This window comes from Schistocerca cancellata, chromosome 7 (genome assembly GCF_023864275.1).
Source record: "Schistocerca cancellata isolate TAMUIC-IGC-003103 chromosome 7, iqSchCanc2.1, whole genome shotgun sequence".
Lineage (NCBI taxonomy): Eukaryota > Metazoa > Arthropoda > Insecta > Orthoptera > Acrididae > Schistocerca > Schistocerca cancellata.
The window spans coordinates 502,575,470-502,598,830 of NC_064632.1; the positions used below are offsets into that span (position 1 = coordinate 502,575,470).

Below are 23,361 nucleotides of genomic sequence, written 5' to 3' on the forward strand. Positions count from 1 at the left end.
ACGCGTTCAACCGTTTCTTCGCTCACTGCAGGCCGACCCGTTGATTTCCCCTTACAGATGCATCCAGAAGCTTTAAACTGCGCATACCATCGCCGAATGGAGTTAGCAGTTGGTGGATCTTTGTTGAACTTCGTCCTGAAGTGTCGTTGCACTGTTATGACTGACTGATGTGAGTGCATTTCAAGAACGACATACACTTTCTCGGCTCCTGTCGCCATTTTATCTCACTGCGCTCTCGAGCACTCTGGCGGCAGAAACCTGAAGTGCGGCTTCAGCCGAACAAAACTTAATGAGTTTTTCTACGTATCTGTAGTGTGTCGTGACCATATGTCAATGAATGGAGCTACAGTGAATTTATGAAATCGCTTCAATCATTTGTAATAGCCCCGTATATGTGGATGAATATATGTGAATGAATATATGTGAATGACTCGAAGCCTTTTGAAGTTCAAATGGCTCTGAGCACTATGGGACTTAACATCTTAGGTCATCAGTCCCCTAGAACTTAGAACCACTTAAACCTAACTAACCTAAGGACATCACACAACACCCAGCCATCACGAGGCAGAGAAAATCCCTGACCCCGCCGGGAATCGAACCCGGGAACCCTGGCGTGGGAAGCGAGAACGCTACCGCACGACCACGAGATGCGGGCGACTTCTTAAGTAATAGAACCCAGTATCGTCAGAAGTTCCCCAGAGAAGTGTGACAGGACTGTTATTATTTTTATGTATATAAATGATCAGGCGGACAGGGTGGGCTACAGTCTGCGGCTGTTTGCTGATGATTCTGTAGTATATGGCAAGGTGTCGCCCTTAAGTGACTGTAGGAGAATACAAGATGACATAGACAACATTTCTAGTTCGTCTCTTCAATGGCAGCTAGCTCTAAATGTATGTTAATGCAGATGAGTAGGAAAAACAAACCCATAATGTTCCAATATAATTAGTGTTCTGCTTGATACAGTACGTCAGCTGAGTAGCTCGGCGTAACGTTACAAAGCAATACGAAATGGAATGATCCGAATGATCGACTTTGGTTTATTGGAAGAAATTTGAGAAAGTGTTGTTCATCTGTAAAGGAGACAGCATATGGGATGCTGGCGTGACCTATTCTAGAGTACAATTCTATTGCTTGGGACACGCACCAGGTAAGATTAAAGGAAGACATCGAAGCAGTTCAGAGGCGGCCAGATCATAGGTGAGTTCGAACAACAAGCAAGTGTTACTGAGAATTTTCGGGAACTCAAATTGGAATCCCTGGAGGGAACGCGACGTTCTTTTCGAAGAACACCACTGATAAAATTTAGAGAACCGGGGTTTGAAGTTTGGTGCAGAACGATCCTAATGCTGCCAACATACATTTCGTGTAAGGACCACGAAGATAAGATACGAGAAAGTACGGCTCATACGAAGGCAGACAGACAGTCGTTTTTCCCTCGTTCTATGTGCGAGTGAAACAGGAAAGAAAACGAATAGTAGCGGTAGAGGGTACCATTCGCCAGGCACTGTAAAGTGGCTTGTGGAGTGTATGTGTGTAGGTGTAGAGGTAGAAGGGTACGAATAACAGTTGTCCTACTCACATTCCACCAAGGAAACGGAATAAAAAGTAGGGGAAATGGCTATGGCATTGTCGAACTATTCTGGAGTCTCAGTTCTCGACCTTTACCCAGTCGGAGGTTAGGAAAGGCAACACTTCCTTGTGCGGATGCGCTGTGAGCAGGCAAAGTGAGACGCGAAACGTCGTTCTCGTGATCACCCGCGCTCTCTTTTCATGACGACGACGTATTAAACGATGTAGTAGCTGAAATTAAGCAATCTTGCACAACACATTTTCTGGTAGGCCTAGTTAGTGACAACTAGAATTTTTAGATGAGAGTTGCGCCATTTGACTATATAAAACGTTTGTTCTGTTGTACAATCACGATTTCGGCCGTTGCCCACTTTGAAGTACCACGCTGAAAAGATATAAACGTACAGAATCCATGAAAAGAACTAGTAGCAGATATTAGGTAACTTTATGCTAGTATCATGTAAATCAAATAAATTCATTTTTTTTTAATTGAAGAAAGTATTGAAATTGTGTTAAGCATGATCAGACATCCACAAACGAAGACATCGTAGAAATATGTTAAACTTTGTTATATGATGCAGATGTAGCGGTATATAAATGAAAACATGTTCACGAAGTGACTGGCAAAAATAGAACAAAAATGTCTGTCGTACATTGCATAACTGTGTCATAAAATGATCATCTAAAACGTCTGCTGGCACCATTATCGAAGCCACACTGTCGAAATTACTAATTTAATGAACGCCAAAGACGTACATCGCATAGCAGGGTGTCATTTTATGTGACGTATCTATGGCTGAATCTAGGGAAGTAATGTAGAGAACAGCCGGCCAGGGTGGCCGAGCGGTTCTAGGCGCTTCAGTCTGGAACCGCGCGACCGCTACGCTCGCAGGTTCGAATCCTGCCTCGTGCATGGATGTGTGTGATGTCCTTAGGTTAGATAGGTTTAAGTAGTTCTAAGTTCTAGGGGGCTGATGACCACAGATGTTAAGTCCCATAGTGCTCAGAGCCATTTGAACCATTTTTTAATGTAGAGAACAGACCAAAGTTGCATTAATTTGAAGAAATGGTCTGATACCAAGATAATTATCAATTCTATTAAGGACCTGTTAGGTATCAGATTCTGTACTGAATACGAAATATAATCATACGTTAGTGCAACGTAAATCAGTTGTCAAAGTAACATTACGTAACCACGTGTCGAATTGTATAGATCACAGATCAATCGTACTACACGGTCCAGTCACATTAATATGATCACATCTTTAAAGTCTGAATAACCACCTCTTGCAGCGCGAACGTGCAGGAAGAGCGCCAGTGAGATTCTGGAACGTACCGACAGGGATGTGGGCCATGCCGACTCCCGTGCTTTGACTACACTCATGCTCATAAACTAAGGATAATTGCAGAATGTGCGGCCACACAACGTGGCACTACACAAAACTTTCGCTAATAGCATAGGCACATAGGGAACACACACGACACAGATCTGTAAGTACACGGTATTGGTGGTAAGGTGAGAAAACCGTCCCCAAACGGATGTTCTACAAAACGCCACTGTTTCCTGCACATGTACCCAGACACCAATATTGGATATGATCACCACGCACACGTGCACAGGCCGCACAACGGGTTGGCATACTCTTGATCAGGTGGTCGAGCAGCTGCTGGGGTATAGCCTCCCATTCTTGCACCAGTGCCTGTCGGAGTTCCTGAAGTGTACTAGGAGTTTGAAGACGTGCAGCGATTCGTCGACCGAGAGCATCCCAGACGTGCTTGATGGGGTTTAGGTCTCGAGAACAGGCAGGCCACTTCATTCGCCTGATGCCTTCTGTTTCGAGGTACTCGTCCACGATGGCAGCTCGGTGGGGCCATGCGTTATCATCCATCAAGAGGAAGGTGGGACCCACTGCACTTCTGAAAAGGCGGACATACTTGTGCAAAATGACGTGCCGATACACCTGACCTGTTACAGTTCCTCTGTCAAAGACATGCGAGGGTCTACGTGTACGAATCATAATCCCACCCCACACCATCAAACCACGAACTCCATGCAGGTCTCTTTCAAGGTCATTAAGGGGTTGGTATCTGGTTCCTGGTTTACGCCAGATGAAAACCCGGCGAGAATCACTGTTCAGACTATACCTGGACTCGTCCGTGAACATAATCTGGGACGACTCTTCCAATGACCATGTACTGTGTTCTTGATACCAGGCTTTACGGGCTCTCCTGTGACCAGAGGTCAGTAAAATGCACCTTGCAGGTCTCCGGGCGAATAAACCATGTCAGTTCAGTCGTCTTTAGACTGTGTGTCTGGAGACAACTGTTCCAGTGGCTGCGGTAAGGTCCCGAGGAAGGCTATCTGCAGTACTCCGTGGCCGTCTGCGGGCACTGATGGTGAAATGTCGGTCTTCTTGTGGTGTTGGACACTGTAGACGCCCCGTACTGTAGCGCCTGGACACGTATTCTGTCTACTGGAATCGTTGCCATAATCTTCAGATCACACTTTGTGACACCCGGAGGGTCCGTGCTACGACCTGCTGTGTTTGACCAGCCTCCAGTCGCCTTAGTATTCTACCCCTCATAACCTCATCAATGCGTGTTCTTTGAGCCATCTTCAACGCATAGTCACCATTAGCACGTCTGAAAACGTCTGCACACTTACTCGCTGCACCGTACTCTGAAATTCACCAACACACCTCTGCGTATGTGCACCGCTGCCAGCGCCACCGTGCGACGACCGCAGGTCAAATGCACTGCATTGTCATACCCCAAGGTGATTTAAATCCGCAAACCATCCACCAGAGAGTTGTTTCACCGTGTATCAGCATTATCCTTATTGCGCTAGGTTTCTCGGTTGAGGATACATGGCGCGTACGGCAAGAAAAAAAGGAATAAAAGTGAGATAGTGTTAATACTTTCATCCTTCTTTACCTCATCTGCATTGATGCAGATGACGTGTCACTGAGCACATTTGCACTGTGCATGCAGTACACGTGAGGTGCCTAGTTGTTTCCACTGCCCTGTGTGGAATACATGAGTTCTTGTACACTTCACTAACCTGCTGTCTTCATGATGATGATGTTCCCAGCGCAGAAAACAGCACGTCGTGGATTCTTTTTCTTGAAGCTGAAATTAACTTCGCAAGGAACTGCTGCTACGAATAAACTATAACTCATTTTGGATGCCACTCGCGTTTTTATTGATATAGACACGAGAAACTATTCTTGATCACAACGTATTGAACATATCTTTCCAGTTATTATATCTGGCTAAAATAACATGAAATACACCCTGCCACAGACAACATGTCTGTCTACTGGAACCGTCAGTACTGGAGAATAAAATTACATGAATCAAATACTGCTATTACAGACAACATGTCTGTACCTAGCGACGGTCGGAACTGTAGTAAATGGAACTGTAGTAAATAAAACTGCATGAAACAAATACTGCTATAACAGACAACATGTCTGTCTACTGGAACCGGTCAGAACTGGAGAGCCGGACTGCCCGAGACATTTCGCGCGCCAAGCCAGCAAGGCGTGACCCGAACGCCACCGAAGTGCATCGGCAGTAATATCCTCAGTCTTTTGTTTCAGTAATACTTTGATTTTAATAATTTTGAAATGACTGATTGATAGCTGGCTGTTGAGAGTTGTTTATTTGAAAAAAAAATGAAGTAATTTGGATGACAGGTTTAATTAATAATAGCAACTAACGTTTAACGTTTTGGCGCCGTACCGACAAACACAGAAGCCAATCACAGAGCAGCAGCATCATGCAGGCGGTCTTTCTCACGGGAATGGTACCGAATCTAACTTCTGTCACCGGTACCTCATCCCACATTGCGTCATCTCTATGCTTCTTGCATCTCCACTGCCCTGGGAATAGCTTCCTCGAGCCTAATATGATGGCTGAATAAGCCAGGAATATTACACGCGTACAGCCCGATCAAGGAGGTCCTATATATTCTCGACTGGGTTTAAATCCCGGGAGTCTGGTGAACAGGAGAATACGGTAAGCAAATCACGTACACTGCCAGTTGTTTGACACGTTGCATTGTTCAAATGGTAGGTGTCATGGTGCCGAGGAGAAACAATACTGCATGTAGGGGGTGGACATGGCCCAGAAGGATAGATGAATAATCGTTTTGATCCGTTGTGTCTCCCAGAAGGACGAGGTTACTAAGGGAGTGCTACGAAGATATTCACCAGACCAAAAGGCTCCCTCCTCCGGCCTGGGCACTTCCGACTATTGTTCCAGGGCCGTACACGCACGCCCATCAGTCCGATGGAGCACAAAGCGAGATTCATCTCTGTCGCCGGAAAGCGAAGTCGAGTTGCAGTACTGTCGTGCAAATTCCAGCCATCATCGCGGACGAACAGCAGTCACCAAGTGTGCATGCACCAAGCATCTGCTGCGGGGGCCGAGACGCAGCGACGTTCGCAAAACTATCATTGAGGATATATTACTGGTAGCCCCTTGGTCCATCTGGCCAGTCAGTTGCACGTGTATTCGCCCGTAGCCATCTCCGCAATCGTCGTTCGCCCCTGTCATCTACGGCCAGTGATGCGCTACAGTTGCCTCAGTCCCAGTCTTGTATAGCCCCATTTTTCCATGTACAGCGATGACGACGTTGATGACACACACGTCGACGAGCCATAGTGCTTCAATGCTGTTGCAGATATAGCTGACAGCGGAATGATTCCGCTGGTCTGCGTTGGCCGCTTTTATACTGAGCGCATGATTTAGCCGCTGAAATTAACTCATCGCATGCCTGTCTACAAACACATAATAAGCCTGGAGAATAAACTCGGCACAAATGGAACTGCACGAAGTGTCATATTGATTGGACCGATTTTTTTCCGTGGATTTCGAGTTAATTACAGTCTTGACGTAGCCACAGGGAGTACTGGAAGTGAATGGTTTACTCTCGCTATTGTCCGATGTGAGAATGCCTCTCTACCTGGATTGGAATCATTTGCTGACCGAGACGTCATCGCTTACCAGGCCTGGCATTGTGGGATAGATGCTAAGAACCAATCTAGACCTAGTTATGAATATAGTAATATGTCATCGCTTACAAGACCTGGCATTGAGGAACAGATGCCAAGACCCAATCTAGACCTAGCTATGTATATAGTAATATGCCTTTTACATTGTGTACCCGCTCCTGTCGTAAAGTTAATAATGATGAAAAAATACATGTGTGGATGAAAGGAGTTGGTGTACTTGCAGAGAATTTAACTGCAATTGGTGATGTAACCCTGGACCGCAAATAGTTTCCAAATATAGTCATTTCGGGAATTCTTCCACCCTTGGCCCGAAAGCCAATGATTTTTTTTTTTTTTTTTTGAGTGTCAGATAAACCACTCCGTTTCCGCAATAAGGACAATGAAACGACTTCACGGCTTCCGCATCCCCCCCCCTCCCCCCAATCACGCTTTACATGCCCTCTATTAATAGTGATTCCACTTGCACGTTGACATCGAACATACAGGGTGTTTCAAAAATGACCGGTATATTTGAAACGGCAATAAAAACTAAACGAACAGCGATAGAAATACACCGTTTGTTGGCTCTGAGCACTATGGGACTCAACAGCTGAGGTCATTAGTCCCCTAGAACTTAGAACTAGTTAAACCTAACTAACCTAAGGACATCACACACAGCCATGCCCGAGGCAGGATTCGAACCTGCGACCGTAGCGGTCTCGCGGTTCCAGACTGCAGCGCCAGAACCGCGCGGCCACTTCGGCCGGCCACCGTTTGTTGCAATATGCTTGGGACAACAGTACATTTTCAGGCAGACAAACTTTCGAAATTACAGTAGTTACAATTTTCAATAACAGATGGCGCTGCGGTCTGGGAAACTCTATAGTACGATATTTTCCACATATCCACCATGCGTAGCAATAATATGGCGTAGTCTCTGAATGAAATTACCCGAAACCTTTGACAACGTGTCTGGCGGAATGGCTTCACATGCAAATGAGATGTACTGCTTCAGCTGTTCAATTGTTTCTAGATTCTGGCGGCACACCTGGTCTTTCAAGTGTCCCCACAGAAAGAAGTCACAGGGGTTCATGTCTGGCGAATAGGGAGGCCAATCCACGCCGACTCCTGTATGTTTCGGATAGCCCAAAGCAATCACACGATCATCGAAATATTCATTCAGGAAATTAAAGACGTCGGCCGTGCGATGTGGCCGGGCACCATCTTGCATAAACCACGAGGTGTTCGCAGTGTCGTCTAAGGCAGTTTGTACCGCCACAAATTCACGAAGAATGTCCAGATAGCGTGATGCAGTAATCGTTTCGGATCTGAAAAATGGGCCAATGATTCCTTTGGAAGAAATGGCGGCCCAGACCAGTACTTTTTGAGGATGCAGGGACGATGGGACTGCAACATGGGGCTTTTCGGTTCCCCATATGCGCCAGTTCTGTTTATTGACGAAGCCGTCCAGGTAAAAATAAGCTTCGTCAGTAAACCAAATGCTGCCCACATGCATATCGCCGTCATCAATCCTGTGCACTATATCGTTAGCGAATGTCTCTCGTGCAGCAATGGTAGCGGCGCTGAGGGGTTGCCGCGTTTGAATTTTGTATGGATAGAGGTGTAAACTCTGGCGCATGAGACGATACGTGGACGTTGGCGTCAATTGAACCGCAGCTGCAACACGGCGAACGGAAACCCGAGGCCGCTGTTGGATCACCTGCTGCACTAGCTGCGCGTTGCCCTCTGTGGTTGCCGTACGTGGTCGCCCTACCTTTCCAGCACGTTCATCCGTCACGTTCCCAGTCCGTTGAAATTTTTCAAACAGATCCTCTATTGTATCGCTTTTCGGTCCTTTGGTTACATTAAACCTCCGTTGAAAACGTCGTCTTGTGGCAACAACACTGTGTTCTAGGCGATGGAATTCCAACACCAGAAAAATCCTCTGTTCTAAGGAATAAACCATGTTGTCTACAGCACACTTGCACGTTGTGAACAGCACACGCTTACAGCAGAAAGACGACGTACAGAATGACGCACCCACAGACTGCGTTGTCTTCTATATCTTTCACATCACTTGCAGCGCCACCTGTTGTTGAAAATTGTAACTACTGTAATTTCGAAAGTTTGTCCGCCTGAAAATGTACTGTTGTCCCAAGTATATTGCAACAAACGGTGTATTTCTATCGCTGCTCGTTTAGTTTTTATTGCCGTTTCAAATATACCGGTCATTTTTGAAACACCCTGTATGTGGCGGTCACACTAATGACTGGCTCGTCTGTGAAACAACCTACGAATGTTTGCCATATACGCATTGCATACTATAAAGTAAAAGTGTACTGTAAAGCAGTTGTGTACATAATTAAAGTGGGAAAAAATTAGATGTGGAAACAAAAGGGGGGGAGTAGGGCGAGGGAGATAACGGTGGAAAGAAACCAGTGATTGGAGGGGTAGGGGTGGAGGAGGCGGTGCGAGGGAGAGTAATAAGAGAAAAATGAAAATATAAGGGAGGGATTTGATGGGCAGGGTAAGGAAAGCGGAAAAGAAAAAGATTAGAATGATTGGGCATTCTTTCCTCATCGTGTCACGCTCCTGCAACACCAACATGTGGCATTTCATGTCGCGGTGGGCAGTGGGGATAATGTACTGGCTCACCAGTGTGTGTACCACAGGCGAGGAGAAGCGTTAAACATTCCAACAAGGGACAATTTTGACCTCGAACGCTCGGAATAACACTCGATCAAAAACAAAAATAGTGGTGTGTGTCACTTCCATGTAAAAAGTTAGCATTGGGCCACAAGTGACATTTAAAAAGTAACATGATATCAATATCATAGGAGGGAATTACAAGTAATTCAGTGACATCTGTGTATCATCACATTTCCAATCAACAGTGCAAAAAACCCTTTGCTTAAAGTAATTATAATAGCGTAAAACACACTTGTCGCACACGTCTGATAGTGCTTATATTCTTCCTTATAGAGCTACAGATTTCGATGAAGTGATTAAAACAAAGAGGAAGAGAACAGTGTGCACACGTCACTATAGCCACGTTTTTAAATTTAGAGTCGCTTTCGCACTCTAGCAGTCCAATATCAAAAGCCACACTAATTAAATTTTCAAATGATGAGATGGGTATATCAGTGTCATAACATGCCTTTCACCAATCATACTGCAACATAGACGTATACTTTGCTGCAGAAAATTAATTGTAAATCGCAGAATGAAGTCTGATGATTAAATGACGACCATGTATCCTCACTTTTGGTTTGTCACACTGTAGTCTTACGAAATCAGCAATTCTTCATTGAGCTTATATTGCCGAAAGAAGTAGACATCAAGGGATTGGAAATATTTTGTTGTAATCGGTGGCAATATCTTCAGCAAACCTTCTTAGTGTCGAAAACTTGCATCTGCAAGTGTACGATCTGTATTACCTGACCAGGAATCACACAGCAATAGGCTCTTTTCACTTGTTACATGTTCGCCATGGACTGGAGTTAGAAAAAGTTTGAAGTTCTTTAGTCATTTTTCTACTTTTGCTGGCGTGCACATGAATGTTTCGTGGACAGCTGTTTCGAGTTTCTTTGAAATATTTCGGCCGAAAGTGCCCTGTGCCATTTGAAAACAGATGTATAACTTATTTGCTAGTATGCCTGTCAGTGATAAAGCCACATCGGTTGTCTACACGTGTCACTGATAAAGTCCCATCGGTTGTGTACCTGTGTCACAGATAAAACCACATCGGTTGTGTAGCTGTGGGTAGAGCTACGTACAGACTGCAACACCCTAACTGTAGTTTTCTCTCCTCTGTGAGACGGTGTTTATGAGGAAGACATTTCACATTGGAAATTATTCTGGTCACTCTTCCAAACATTTTCTTTCCACACCCTGCTCTCTGATAAAGGTGTTCACTTCTTTTACAAACTTTTGTGCCTTCTGACGTTATTGTTGCCTTCTTACTTGTGACAAATGTAGCAATATGCCTGGATGTAACGCCACATTTAGTCTTAACATTGTCGATAAGAGAAATCGAAGCTTTGAAATTGTCGAGTCCAACAATTTTAGAAGCTTTCTAGTGCCCACACTTGCAGATGCCAACAGTGAACTTAGATCTAGATGATCTTGGTCTATGAAATTGTACAGCGCTGGGTAGCTGCGTTGTATGAGGCGCCTTGCCACGGTTCGCGCGGCTCTCCCCGTCGCGAATATGTGTGTGTGTGTGTGTGTGTGTGTGTGTGTGTGTGTGTGTGTGCGTGTGTGTGTGTGTTTTGTCCTTAGTTTTAAGTTAGATTATGTAGTGTGTAAGCCTAGGACCGATGACGTCAACAGTTTGGTCCCATAGGAACTTACCACCACCACCACCTATCAAATTGCATTATTACATGGTCTTTCATAGTTTGTAATTGCGACCGTCTGTTAGCTTTGAAACGAGCTCCTGTTCGCCTTTTGCTACATACATAAATTAGAATTAATCTACAATTTAATTTACTTTTAATGCACCTACAGCGCTTCATTGGTTTGCTCTAGGAACTAAAGCTACTATTGTAATGATCTTCATAAGTGTCTTCTAGTAGGCTGTCATCAGTATCTTCTAATACACTGGGCCTCGTCTGTTTGGCAGGAGAGAGTTCGTCCTCGGTTTGACTGGATTCTTTCAGTTGCTCTATGGATGAACGTCGTGTATTGCTTGAACAGCCACCTTCAGGTTCAGGTTCTTCTTGTCCTTAAAATTCAGTTTATCGATCCACCTTAACGTCACGTATTTCTGTGTCATCCCATTTCTGAGTTGTTATGTAGTATAATACATCCGCGAACTCCTTATCTTCGACCCTGATTTTATTTTCATATTCAGCACGCCGCAACTTTGCCCCCAATATTTGGACCACAAAAAAATGGCTCTGAGCACTATGGGACTTAACTTCCGTGGTCATCAGTCCCCTAGAACTTAGAACTACTTAAACCTAACTAATCTAAGGACATCACACACATCCATGCCCGAGGCAGGATTCGAACCTGCGACCGTAGCAGTCCAGCGGTTCCGGACTGCGCGCCTAGAACCACTAGACCACCGCGGCCGGCATTTGGACCACATTCGTCGGACTAAATCTCTTGATATCATTACACACAGTTTACATAGTAACTCGTATCCGAACACTCCAAGAGACAGCTATAACATTCACGCAACTCGAGAAATTGTTAGTGCAGCTATAACATGCCATCATCTGATGGAGCTAGCAGACAAGTGTGGAGTTTTGCATTGAAATAATACAGACCATTGTGTTTTGCATGGTCGAGTGTTAGTCTAAGAATGGTTCCTCGCGTTCTAGGTCAAAGACGTCCCTTATTAGTGTTAAACAGGCCAGTTAGTAAGTGGTGCAGCAGCGAAAGACGTCTGCCACTCACGACACACTGTTGCGCATGCGCAGTGAACCTGAACATGTTCGCCCTGGGCTCGTCCATGGGGTGGCCGGCGATGGCGCTGCCGCAGCTGCTGTCTGCGGAGGGCGACCTCAGAGACCGGCCGTTGACGGTAGACGAGGCATCCTGGCTGGCGTCGCTCATAATCGTGGCCACGCTCGTGTTCGTTCCCGTGTTCTCGGCGGTCAGTGCACACATCGGCCGCAAAATGCTCGGGTATGTCGCGATAACTCCGCTGTTGGCCAGCTGGATCATCAAGGTGTTCTCGACTTCCGTTGAAGCCCTCTATGTAGCAAGGTAAGAGTGAAAATCTTTAGACAGCATGGTCACTGTATTATGAAATTCTAATTTTTAAGGTTTTTTGGGTTCCATTCTACTAAACTGGTAAAAACGTCTGTCTGTATGTCTACTAAGGCCCTTGTTTCGCAGGAATGGCAAAGAGGTTTCAAGATGAAATTTCTGTCAAATAATGAAGTCTACTGTCCCTTGGCGTTGTACGAGATTTAAGTTTCTAAGTCATCAAAATCTATAAGGTACTTCCCGTTCACATAGAATCATGAAATTATCTCAAATATTTTGATACTCACAAATTATATCATGAAAACCTATAGGGTACTTCCAGTAGACTTAGAATTATGAAATTTGTCAAGAAGCAAAGTTTCACAGGAAAAGTTAGTTAAAAAACCCGAAAATTGTTAAGTTGTAAGTATATCACAATTTTTTCCATTTGTTGTCAGTCTGTCTGTCTGTTAAGACCCCCCCCCCCCTCTCCTCCTCTTTCTTCAGAAACGGGTTGAGATATTAACTCTAAATTTGTGTCAGATACTATCTACTCATTGCAATCAAAAGACACAGCCATTTATGTCGTATGTTTCTATACTCGTAAACTCATTCAACAATTCCGGCCGCTGTGGCCGTGCGGTTCTAGGCGCGTCAGTCTGGAACCGCGAGACCGCTACGGTCGCAGGTTCGAATCCTGCCTCGGGCATGGATGTGTGTGATATCCTTAGGTTAGTTAGGTTTAAGTAGTTCTAAGTTCTAGGGGACTGACGACCTCAGCTGTTAAGTCCCATAGTGCTGAGAGCCATTTGAACCATTTTTTTCATTCAACAATATCTGTAACCAGTTAATTATAACTCAGGTCATGGCAGTTAGACATTGAAGAAACTCTGACGGTACAATTGTACATCGCGGACATCCTGCGTCGTCCTGTGTTACTGCTCATTCATCAGTATTGTGGTGCCATTTTTCGAAAGAAACATGCTCCTCCACACATGCATGTATCTCCATGAACTGCTTTTGTGATGTTCAGACAGACGTTCCCCGGGCCAGCAAGGTCCCCAGAAGTGTGTCCAATGAAACATGTGTGGGATCAGTTCGAATGTCAACTCCATCCCAGTCACAGTATCAGGTCATCAAGGACGAGTTACAACAGCTGCACTCCAAAGAGGATACAACGGCTGTATGACACCCTTCCGAATCGAACCAGTGCGTGCATCCAGGCCACTGTTTATTGACCTCATACTGGCAAGTTCTTTGTACTTAGACTTCATTTTGAAATCATTGACACAGTATCACATACTTTCTCAACCTGTGAAGTTTGATTTGTTTTCCTCCTCTCCTTCTGGGTGCTTTATTTCTTTTTGTCAGACATTTTTCACTCTAAAAAGGACGCACCACAATGGAATTATCCGAATGGGACGGAAATCGGTTGATGTGAGTTACATGTACATACAAAGAGATGATCACAGTTTCAGAAAAATGGACGGTTTATTCAAGAGAAAGAGCTTCACGAATTGAGCAAGTGAATAACGCGTTGGTCCACGTCTGGCCCTTATTCAAGCAAGTTCGGCATTGATTGGTAGAATTATTGGATGACCTTCAGAGGGAAATCGCGCCAAATTCTGTGCAACAATTGCTTTAGATCGCCAAAATCCCAATGTGGCTGGAGGACCCTGACACTTCTTTGGCCTGGAATCTCTTCGACTGAAGTAAAAATGTCTTCAGCCCCCATGATCAGCGAATACATGTCTGGAAACGCCACTGACAGAAATGGAATGATAAGTTAACTGTCGCCAGCAATATGGCCCGGCAACCAGTAGTGATGGTCTGGGACACCATAGCTTTTCGTAACAGGTCCTCAAACCATCTTGTGATTCTGACGATCTAAAACACCAACTGGACAGAATTTGGCTAGAAATCCCTCAGGAGAACTTCCAACAACTCTATCAATCAATGCCAAGAGAATAACTGCTTGCATAAGGGCCAGAGATGGACCAAAGCGTTATTGATTTCCCCTGTTTGTGACGCTCTCTCTCTCTCTCTCTCTCTCTCTCTCTCTCCTCTCTCTTTCTCTCTCTCTTTTGAATATGTCATGCAATACTTCTCAAGTTGTAATCATTTCTTTCTCTGTACATGTACTCGCATCTAGCGATTTCCTTTTTCACAATATGCATGGTTACATACAGGGTGTCCATAATTAAACTTCCTGTTTCAAAACGCTGTAGAAATAACATCAGATTTGAACAACATGTATTGACGCATGGTACAACGTCATGGAACAAAAAAAAAGTTAAAAGTTAAGAAAATTTGACCAATAGCGTCAGGATATGCACACCAACAAAGGCGTGGCACGCAGCTGTTCTGAGTTCGAGACGCTCAGGGTGACTGTTTGCATGAAGGATTGCGTACTGCTGGTAAAGCTCTTGTACAAGAACGGTGACTGTTTGCCAGTAGCCCAGTAGAAGTACCGGACACCCAACGGTATGAAAAAAGGCTTTGGCCAGATATCTGCTAAGGGTCTGGACAAAATGTTTACAAAATTCGGAAAGACAGGTTCTTTTGAGGCTAAATGTGACTGGGAGAGACAAGCAATTGCTGCGGCATCCGTCGAAGATATGGCCACAGCATTGCAGGAGTGGTCGAGTGGTGGTGTCCAAACACGCAATGCAAGGGGAATTGACCGGACGTTGGACATGCCTGCAAGCACGGTGCATAAAATCCCACGAAGCATCCTGCATTGCTATCCATTCAAAACCACCCATCTTCAAGAGTTGCTTCTTTTTAGCCTGCCAGGAAGACAAACATTCCCTGGAACATTTTGTGGACAGGCGAAGCCCATTTCCATCTCCAAGGACATATCAATACGCAGAATTGCGGAATAAGGGCAATGGGAAACCCGCACGCACATCAGCCGGTACCATTCCATTCCGCAGAAATGACTGTATGGAGCGGCTTGATGGCATCGTTTATCGGGGTGCTGTATTTTTTTGAGGGATGAGTCGTGCTGGTCCTTCTATCTGTACCGTCACTGGTAAACGCTAGAGTGTCTTTGGCGCACCAACGTCATTGCAACCCTTCAAAATGGTTCAAATGGCTCTGAGCACTATGGGACTTAAGTTCTCAGGTCATCAGTCTCCTAGAACTTAGAACTACTTAAACCTAACTAACCTAAGGACATCACACACATCCATGCCCGAGGCAGGATTCGAACCTGCGACCGTAGCGGTCGCGCTGTTCTAGACTGTAGCGCCTAGAACCGCTCGGCCACTCCGACCGGCTGCAACACTTCAACAGGGTGAATTTGTGGGTATGAGCATTTTTATACAAGACGATGCTTCTCCCCACATTCCACAGTAAAGCGCTGCTGCAGAGGCATTTCGGTAATGCTAGAATTATCAGCCGTCATTTCCCTGCAGCCTGGCCGCCCAGATCACTCGATCCTAGTCCGCGTGACTTCAGCCTTTATCTGAAAGATGATGTACTCAGAGCTCCAGTTACTAACGTAGCTGAACCGAAGGAATACATTGCGTGATGCATTCTGAACTTTATCCCGGAGACACTCCGATCTGTGCAGAACACTCCGCTTCTCGATACCTGCTCTTACCAGAAAACGGCGGACAGGTTATTCGACATGTCTTGCGCCCGTCTCACGGCGATTAGAAACCAATGTTATTTTCCTTATTATGCAGTTTTTGGCCTCAGGACAATTAAAAGGTTATTTTCCCCGCCGATGTGGTGCGATGTTGTCGTGGCGGATGGGCTTACCTAACAGGCCCATAATTGTTGACTAACGATCTTGTGCAGTCATGCACACTAAACAGTACACATGGTGTAAATGAAACTCAGACCTCTGATGCCGTTTGTCTATCATCGTAGCCGACGACCCCATTACGTCAAGACTGACAGCACCATCTATCGGTAAAATTTTCGTTAAGTGTTCTTTTTGTCATGACGTTTCCCACTGCGTCAATAATATGCTGTTAAAATTTGACATCATTCTAAACAGTGGCTCTCTTTCTACAGCGTTTTGAAGCTGGAACTTTAATTACGGGCACCCTGTACTTTGTACACCAACGGCCTTGCCGCAGTGTAACACCGGTTTCCGAAAGATCACGGAAGTTAAACGCTGTCGGGCTTGGCTAAAACTTGGATCGGTGACCATCCGGCTCTGCCGAGCGCTTTTATCAAGGGGGTGCATTCATCCCTTGTGAGACCAACTGAGTAGCTACTCGACTGGGAAGTAGCGGCTTCGGCCACGAAAGCTGCCTGCGGCCGGGAGAACGGTGTACTGACCCTCCGTGTCAGCATCTAGTGACGCCTATCGGTAAAGGATGACATGGCGGCCGGTCGGTCCCACTGGGCCTTTCGAAACTTGTTCGGACGGGGTATATTGTTTGATCGCCAGTTTTCAAGGCGTCCACAGCCGAGAGATTATGCCCTTAGTTTTATAAGCACGAGGTCTCTAAATCGAATCTCGCTGCTAGTACTCCTTTCTTCATTCCCACATAATTGTGCCAATGTGCGATATAAAGTAATCCCTCCAACAAGTCCTCCAACTCGCGCAGCCTTGCGACATTCATTTTTATAGTTACGTGAAGAACCATATAAAACGACTAAAGTATTGCGCTTTCAGTATCGAACAGACGAGAGGGAGCTTGTCGAGAGGATTGCATAAAAGTTCGTTCGATCGGACACCATTGTCTGAACTAATATCCTTTGATATGCGAGGTATGCCGAGAAATTGTGTGATGACCGAGGACTGTTTATGAATGTAAAAATGGTTCAAATGGCTCTGTGCACTATGGGACTTAACATCTGTGGTCATCAGTCCCTTAGAACTACTTAAACCTAACTAACCTAAGGACATCACACACATCCGTGCCCGAGGCTGGATTCGAATTTGCGACCGTAGCAGTCGTGCGGTTCCGGACTGAGCGCCTAGAACCGCTCGGCCACCACGGCCGGTTATGAACGTAAACGAAATCTGTTTTACAATAGGCACACTGGAAACACCATGCTCAAGAAAAAAAATTCGCCGTTCATTACATGTGGGGTATATCACAATGGTTGCTGTTTTACATGTTTTTACGATCAGTAACATCCTAAATCATGCAGTCCTCCATAGGTTACAAATTCTAATTTTCACAACTCTAGGGACATTAACATGAGTAAAATGGCTATTCAAAGTTGTCCTGTTTCCTACTTTTTATTTCTCATTTCCTTACTAAACAATTTTTTCTCCTTTTTCCCGAATAAATATTATGAAAATACTAAACGAGCACTTTCAACCTACCTCTTCATTTATTTGATGGATGTATTGCATCCTCTGTCTTCCTCAACAGTTTTTACCCTCTACAGCTTTGTGTCCCATGGAAGTTATTCCCAGATATCGTAACACATATGCCATCATCCGGTCATCTCCTCTTGACAGTGTTTTTCCATACATTCCTTTCCTCGCCGATTCTGTGGACCGCCTCCTCAGTGCCTTATAAGTCCACCTAATTTTCAGCAATCTTCTATAGCACTATCTCAAATGCTTCGATTCTCTTCTGTTCCGGTTCTCCAAAGTAAATGTTTCATTTCCATACAATGCTGTGCTCCAAACACAGAATTTCGGAAATTTCTCCCCTAGACTAAGCCCTGTCTATGATACTAGCAGACTTCTCTTGGCCAAGAATGCCGTTTTTGCCTGTGCCAATTTTCTTCTTATGTCCTCCTTTCTCCGTCCATTACGGGTTATTTTTCTGCCTATATTGCAGAATTCCTTAATTTCGCATGCTTCACTGATTCTGATATTATGCTTCTCACTGTTCTTATTTATGCTGCTTCTCATCACTTTCGCCTTTCTTCGATTTATTCTCAATCCGTATTCCGTACTCTGTTCACTCAGTTCAACTGGTAATTCTTCTTGACTTTCAGTAAGGATAGTAATGTCAACAGCGAACCTTATCACTGATATCCTTTCACCCTGAAATTTAATTTCACACTCGAACCTTTCTTTTATTTCCGTCATTACTTCCTCGATGTATAGATTGAACAGTAGGGGCAAAAGACTACATCCCTGTCCTACACCTTTTTTTTAATCAGTGCACTTCCTTCTTGTTCCCCCTTTGTTCTTACAGATATTATCTATTACCTGCTATCCAAAGTATATGAGCATATCTAAAATTTGAAATTCAATTTTCTCGAAAATGGTTGAGAGTTGTTTCTTCATGTTCACATATGTTGAAGTCGTAGACGTATCTCGCATCAGTTGTCACTATGAATCAAACAAGTGGTTGGAAGTTAGTACGCTCCCTCTGCAAGCTACACACAAGCTAATTCTTAACCTAGCGCACTCATTCGATTTTTCTCGTGACAGCAATTGAGCAAAGCGGGCAACCTCGATAACGTAAGCACGTTGTTCCGTACAACCAACACAAGAGAACTACTTAGAATATACTGCGCGCCACAATTGAAGTATCGCTTGTTCGAAAGCTCATAATTGTCCCCACTGCGACATATGAATTTGAAGTTGGCCTAGAACGTTCGTCTCCAATGGTGCCAAAGCGTGGAGCTTTGCGACGTCACCCTCGGGCTTGGTGATATTTCAAACAGTAAAGTGTCAATACATGCTAAAAAAAGGCCAGAAGTTCGTGTGCTCTCACATTGGCACCAAATTTCGCCACAATAATACCCAACGCCACCGTGGATGTGTCATGCAATGGGTATGTCGTCACACCCAGTTTTCCCCCCATTTCACCCCTTGTTTTGACGCCTCTGAGATAGAGGTTGGTTGGTTGTTTTGGGGGAAGAGACCAAACAGCGAGGTCATCGGTCTCATCGGATTAGGAAAGGATGGGGAAGGAGGTCGGCCGTGCCATTTCGAAGGAACCATCCCGGCATTTGCCTGGAGAGATTTAGGGAAATCACGGAAAACCTAAATCAGGATGGCCGGACGCGGGATTGAACCGTCGTCCTCCCGAATGCGAGTCCAGTGTGTCTGAGATAGAGGTCAGAACCGCAACGCCGAGCGTTGGAATCATGCGGATTTCTTATGGGCGACCGGTGAAAATATTTGAAACACACCGCCGGTAGAAATCGACACGAGATAGCCTTAGAATTGCCCCACGTCTCCCGGTCGAAAACAAAATTTCCCAGCGTGATGAGAAGCAGGACGCCGTCCATGACGACCTTTGACTCTACTGATACGTCCCGTATGGTTCAACCGGTTTCAAAGGATATCGTAGGCTAGGATCCCCACTGAACGTGGTCGCACCCCTTCGGAATTCAGTGCAACCGTAATGTTTGCTGCGGTGTACAGGGTGAAACCAATACCGACTATTCAAAAACCAGTCGATGAAATTTGAACGGATGCGAAGCAGCAAAGTTTGCTTATGCTTCTACTGCTCTCCTATGTCGCTCCCTTCTGTTGTGTTGATCATAGAAGGGTGGGATGTTGATACGTTGACACGTGTGTGAATAAAAATATAAAAGGATTGTTCTAAGCCCCCCCCCCCCACTCCTCCCAGTTTAACACCACCCTCGGTGCCATCTGCCCACCTTTTTGAGCACCTTAAAAATGTACCTGTATAAAGAGAGTCCTTGACTAGAGTCTTAGGCGCTTACGGGCGGGCTACACTACTGCTCGCTTGCCTGCTAATAAACCACCCATAACGGAGGGTTATCGAAGGGATTGCCTGTCTTGGAGCCCGTAGGACTTCGTCATAGGTTGTTTCCATACAGGTATATTTTTAAAGTGGTCAGCAAAGGCGAATGGTTTGCACCGACAGTGTTTCGATCTTGGGGTGGGGGCTGGGTGGAGGGGTGTTTCTTAGATGGATCACCGTTTGACTTTTTATTTACGCATGTGTCATAGTCGCAACCATCTCTGTTCATTTTACAAGAAATCACGAAACAGGAGGGCTGGAAAAATATAGGTAACCTTCGTTGCTTCGGGTCGAGCTCACATTTCGTCGAATGGGTTTCAAGGGTCCCTAGTAGTTCCATCCTGTACACCAGAACAAAAACTGAGGTCGCACTGCACCACAAAGGGATGCGATCACGTTCAGTGGGGTTACTGCCTCACGATGTCCTTAGAGAACGGTTCAATCGTCCGGGAGGTGTCAGCAATGTCAAAGGTTCTCAAGAACAACGTGCTGCTACTCGTCACACGACGAAAATGCAAAAAGGGTGGGAGTCATTGCCTCAAGGGAAGGGTAGTTTCATTGACGTCCTTTGTGCCACCCTTTATGACCATTTAGTTTCGATTCTGAGCTGCGGCGAATCTGAAATATTTTCCTCGTCCACCTGGTCCACGTTCTGACCTCCATCGCAGAGGCGTCAAAACAAAGACTGAAATGTAAATAACAGCGTGTGAGGCGATCTTAACATCGAGTGACACGTCCATGATAGTGTTGGGCAGAATTCTGGTGAAATTTAGTGCCAACGTGATATCATTACCCCACCTTACACTTTACATGAACTGACCTGTGACCTGTTTTTCGCCTGTATCCATACCTCACAGTTTGAAGCGTCACTGACCCCGAGCGTGAAGTCGCAGGGCGCCAATCTTTCGTATCTTAACAGAGGTAGGGTGCAGCCACCTTTGAGCAAATTTTCAAACCTATGCATGGCAATGGGTGATACGAGGTTCAGAAAGTGCCAGATAGCATCAGGCCTAATTCCAGAGATTTTTATATTTGTTCTGCTCCGGATCTTTCGTTTCCGAGCATAGTGACAGGGTACCATGAGACGGCTTTCCCTTATCGTATCTATCCGGGGCCAGATGACTGCCGGTGTTAAAAAGACGATACACTGGCTTTCTGTGTTCTACGAATCAACACTCTATGTGAATACGAACGGGCCTCTGGGACCGTTGTAGTGTACGGCTGTTTACGGTTTGCGCGCGAGGTCCTGTTCTGCGCTGCTATGCATATTGTCACCTCCATAAGGTACGAGGTGCAGTCAAATTCTAAGGCCTCCGATTTTTTTTTCTCCGGACTGGAAAGAGATAGAAACATGCGCATTGTTTTAAAATGAGGCCGCGTTTATTGTCAATACGTCCCAGAGATGGCAGCACCGTACGGCAGATGGAATTTTACCGCCAGCGGCGAGAATGAGAACTGTTTTAAATACTTAAAATGGCGACGTTTTCCTTACTTGAACAGCGTGCAATCATTCGTTTTCTGAATTTGCGTGGTGTGAAACCAATTGAAATTCATCGACAGTTGAAGGAGACATGTGGTGATGGAGTTATGGATGTGTCGAAAGTGCGTTCGTGGGTGCGACAGTTTAATGAAGGCAGAACATCGTGTGACACCAAACCGAAACCTCGCACAAGCCGGTCTGACGACATGATCGAGAAAGTGGAGAGAATTGTTTTGGGCGATCGCCGAATGAGTGTTGAACAGATCGCCTCCAGAGTTGGCATTTCTGTGGGTTCTGTGCACACAATTCTGCATGACGACCTGAAAATGCGGAAAGTGTCATCCAGGTGGGTGCCACGAATGCTGACGGACGACCACATGGCTGCCCGTGTGGCATGTTGCCAAGCAATGTTGACGCGCAACGACAGCATGAATGGGACTTTCTTTTCGTCGGTTGTGACAATGGATGAGACGTGGATGCCATTTTTCAATCCAGAAAAAAAACGCCAGTCAGCTCAATCGAAGCACACAGATTCACCGCCACCAAAAAAATTTCGGGTAACCGCCAGTGCTGAAAAAATGATGGTGTCCATATTCTGGGACAGCGATGGCGTAATCCTTACCCATTGCGTTCCAAAGGGCACTACGGTAACAGGTGCATCCTACGAAAATGTTTTGAAGAACAAATTCCTTCCTGCACTGCAACGAAAACGTCCGGGAAGGGCTGCGCGTGTGCTGTTTCACCAAGACAACGCACCCACACATCGAGCTAACGTTACGCAACAGTTTCTTCGTGATAACAACTTTGAAGTGATTCCTCATGCTCCCTACTCACCTGACCTGGCTCCTAGTGACTTTTGGCTTTTTCCAACAATGAAAGACACTCTCCGTGGCCGCACATTCACCAGCCGTGCTGCTATTGCCTCAGCGATTTTCCAGTGGTCAAAACAGACTCCTAAAGAAGCCTTCGCCGCTGCCATGGAATCATGGCGTCAGCGTTGTGAAAAATGTGTACGTCTGCAGGGCGATTACGTCGAGAAGTAACGCCAGTTTCATCGATTTCGGGTGAGTAGTTAATTAGAAAAAAAAATCGGAGGCCTTAGAACTTGAATGCACCTCGTAATACGCACTTTCAGTTCCTCCTTCGCTCTCTACAAATGTCTGATCCCGATGATTTTATTTCATTGACTTTGAATGTTTTCCATATAGGTTGTCGTTTAGTATGTTTTTTGCTGTATCATGCCTTCTTGACAGATGCTGTTTGGCAGACAATTTCTGATTTTTCAACGTGATTTACCGGGTGATCAAAAAGTCAGTATAAATTTGAAAACTGAATAAATCACGGAATAATGTAGATAGAGAGATACAAATTGACACACAAGCTTGGAATGACATGTGGTTTTATTAGAACCAAAAAAATACAAAAGTTCAAAAAATGTCCGACAGATGACGCTTCATCTGATCAGAATAGCAATAATTAGTATAACAAAGTAAGACAAAGCAAAGATGATGTTCTTCACAGGAAATGCTCAATATGTCCACCATCATTCCTCAACAATAGCTGTAGTCGAGGGACAATGTTGTGAACAGCACTGTAAAGAATGTTTGGAGTTATGGTGAGGCATTGGCGTCGGATGTTGTCTTTCAGCATCCCTAGAGATGTCTGTCGATCACGATACACTTGCGACTTCAGGTAACCCAAAAGCCAATAATCGCACGGACTGAGGTCTGGAGACCTGGGAGGCATGACGAAAGCAAGAGATCTTTCACGCGTCTAGCAATATGGGGTGGAGCGCCATCCTGCATAATTATCGTACGTTCCAGCAGGTGTTTATCAGGCAGGCTGGGCATGATGTGATTCTGTAGCATATCGGCGTACATCTCACCCGTCACGGTAGCAGTTACAAAACCAGAATCACGCATTTCCTCGAAGAAAAAAAGGCACGATAACGGTAGATGTG

At 45.2% G+C, this 23,361-nt stretch overlaps 1 protein-coding gene across 1 annotated transcript in view; it reads left to right on the forward strand.

The window, feature by feature from the left end:
* The window catches only part of LOC126092862 (facilitated trehalose transporter Tret1-like), an 87,721-nt gene that overhangs the window by 35,336 nt on the left and 29,024 nt on the right, over window positions 1–23,361 (forward strand). The window contains exon 2 of the mRNA XM_049908592.1: window positions 11,999–12,287. Coding sequence (XP_049764549.1) covers window positions 12,010–12,287 — 278 coding nt within the window. The 5' untranslated portion in view covers window positions 11,999–12,009. The remainder of the gene's footprint in view (window positions 1–11,998; window positions 12,288–23,361) is intronic.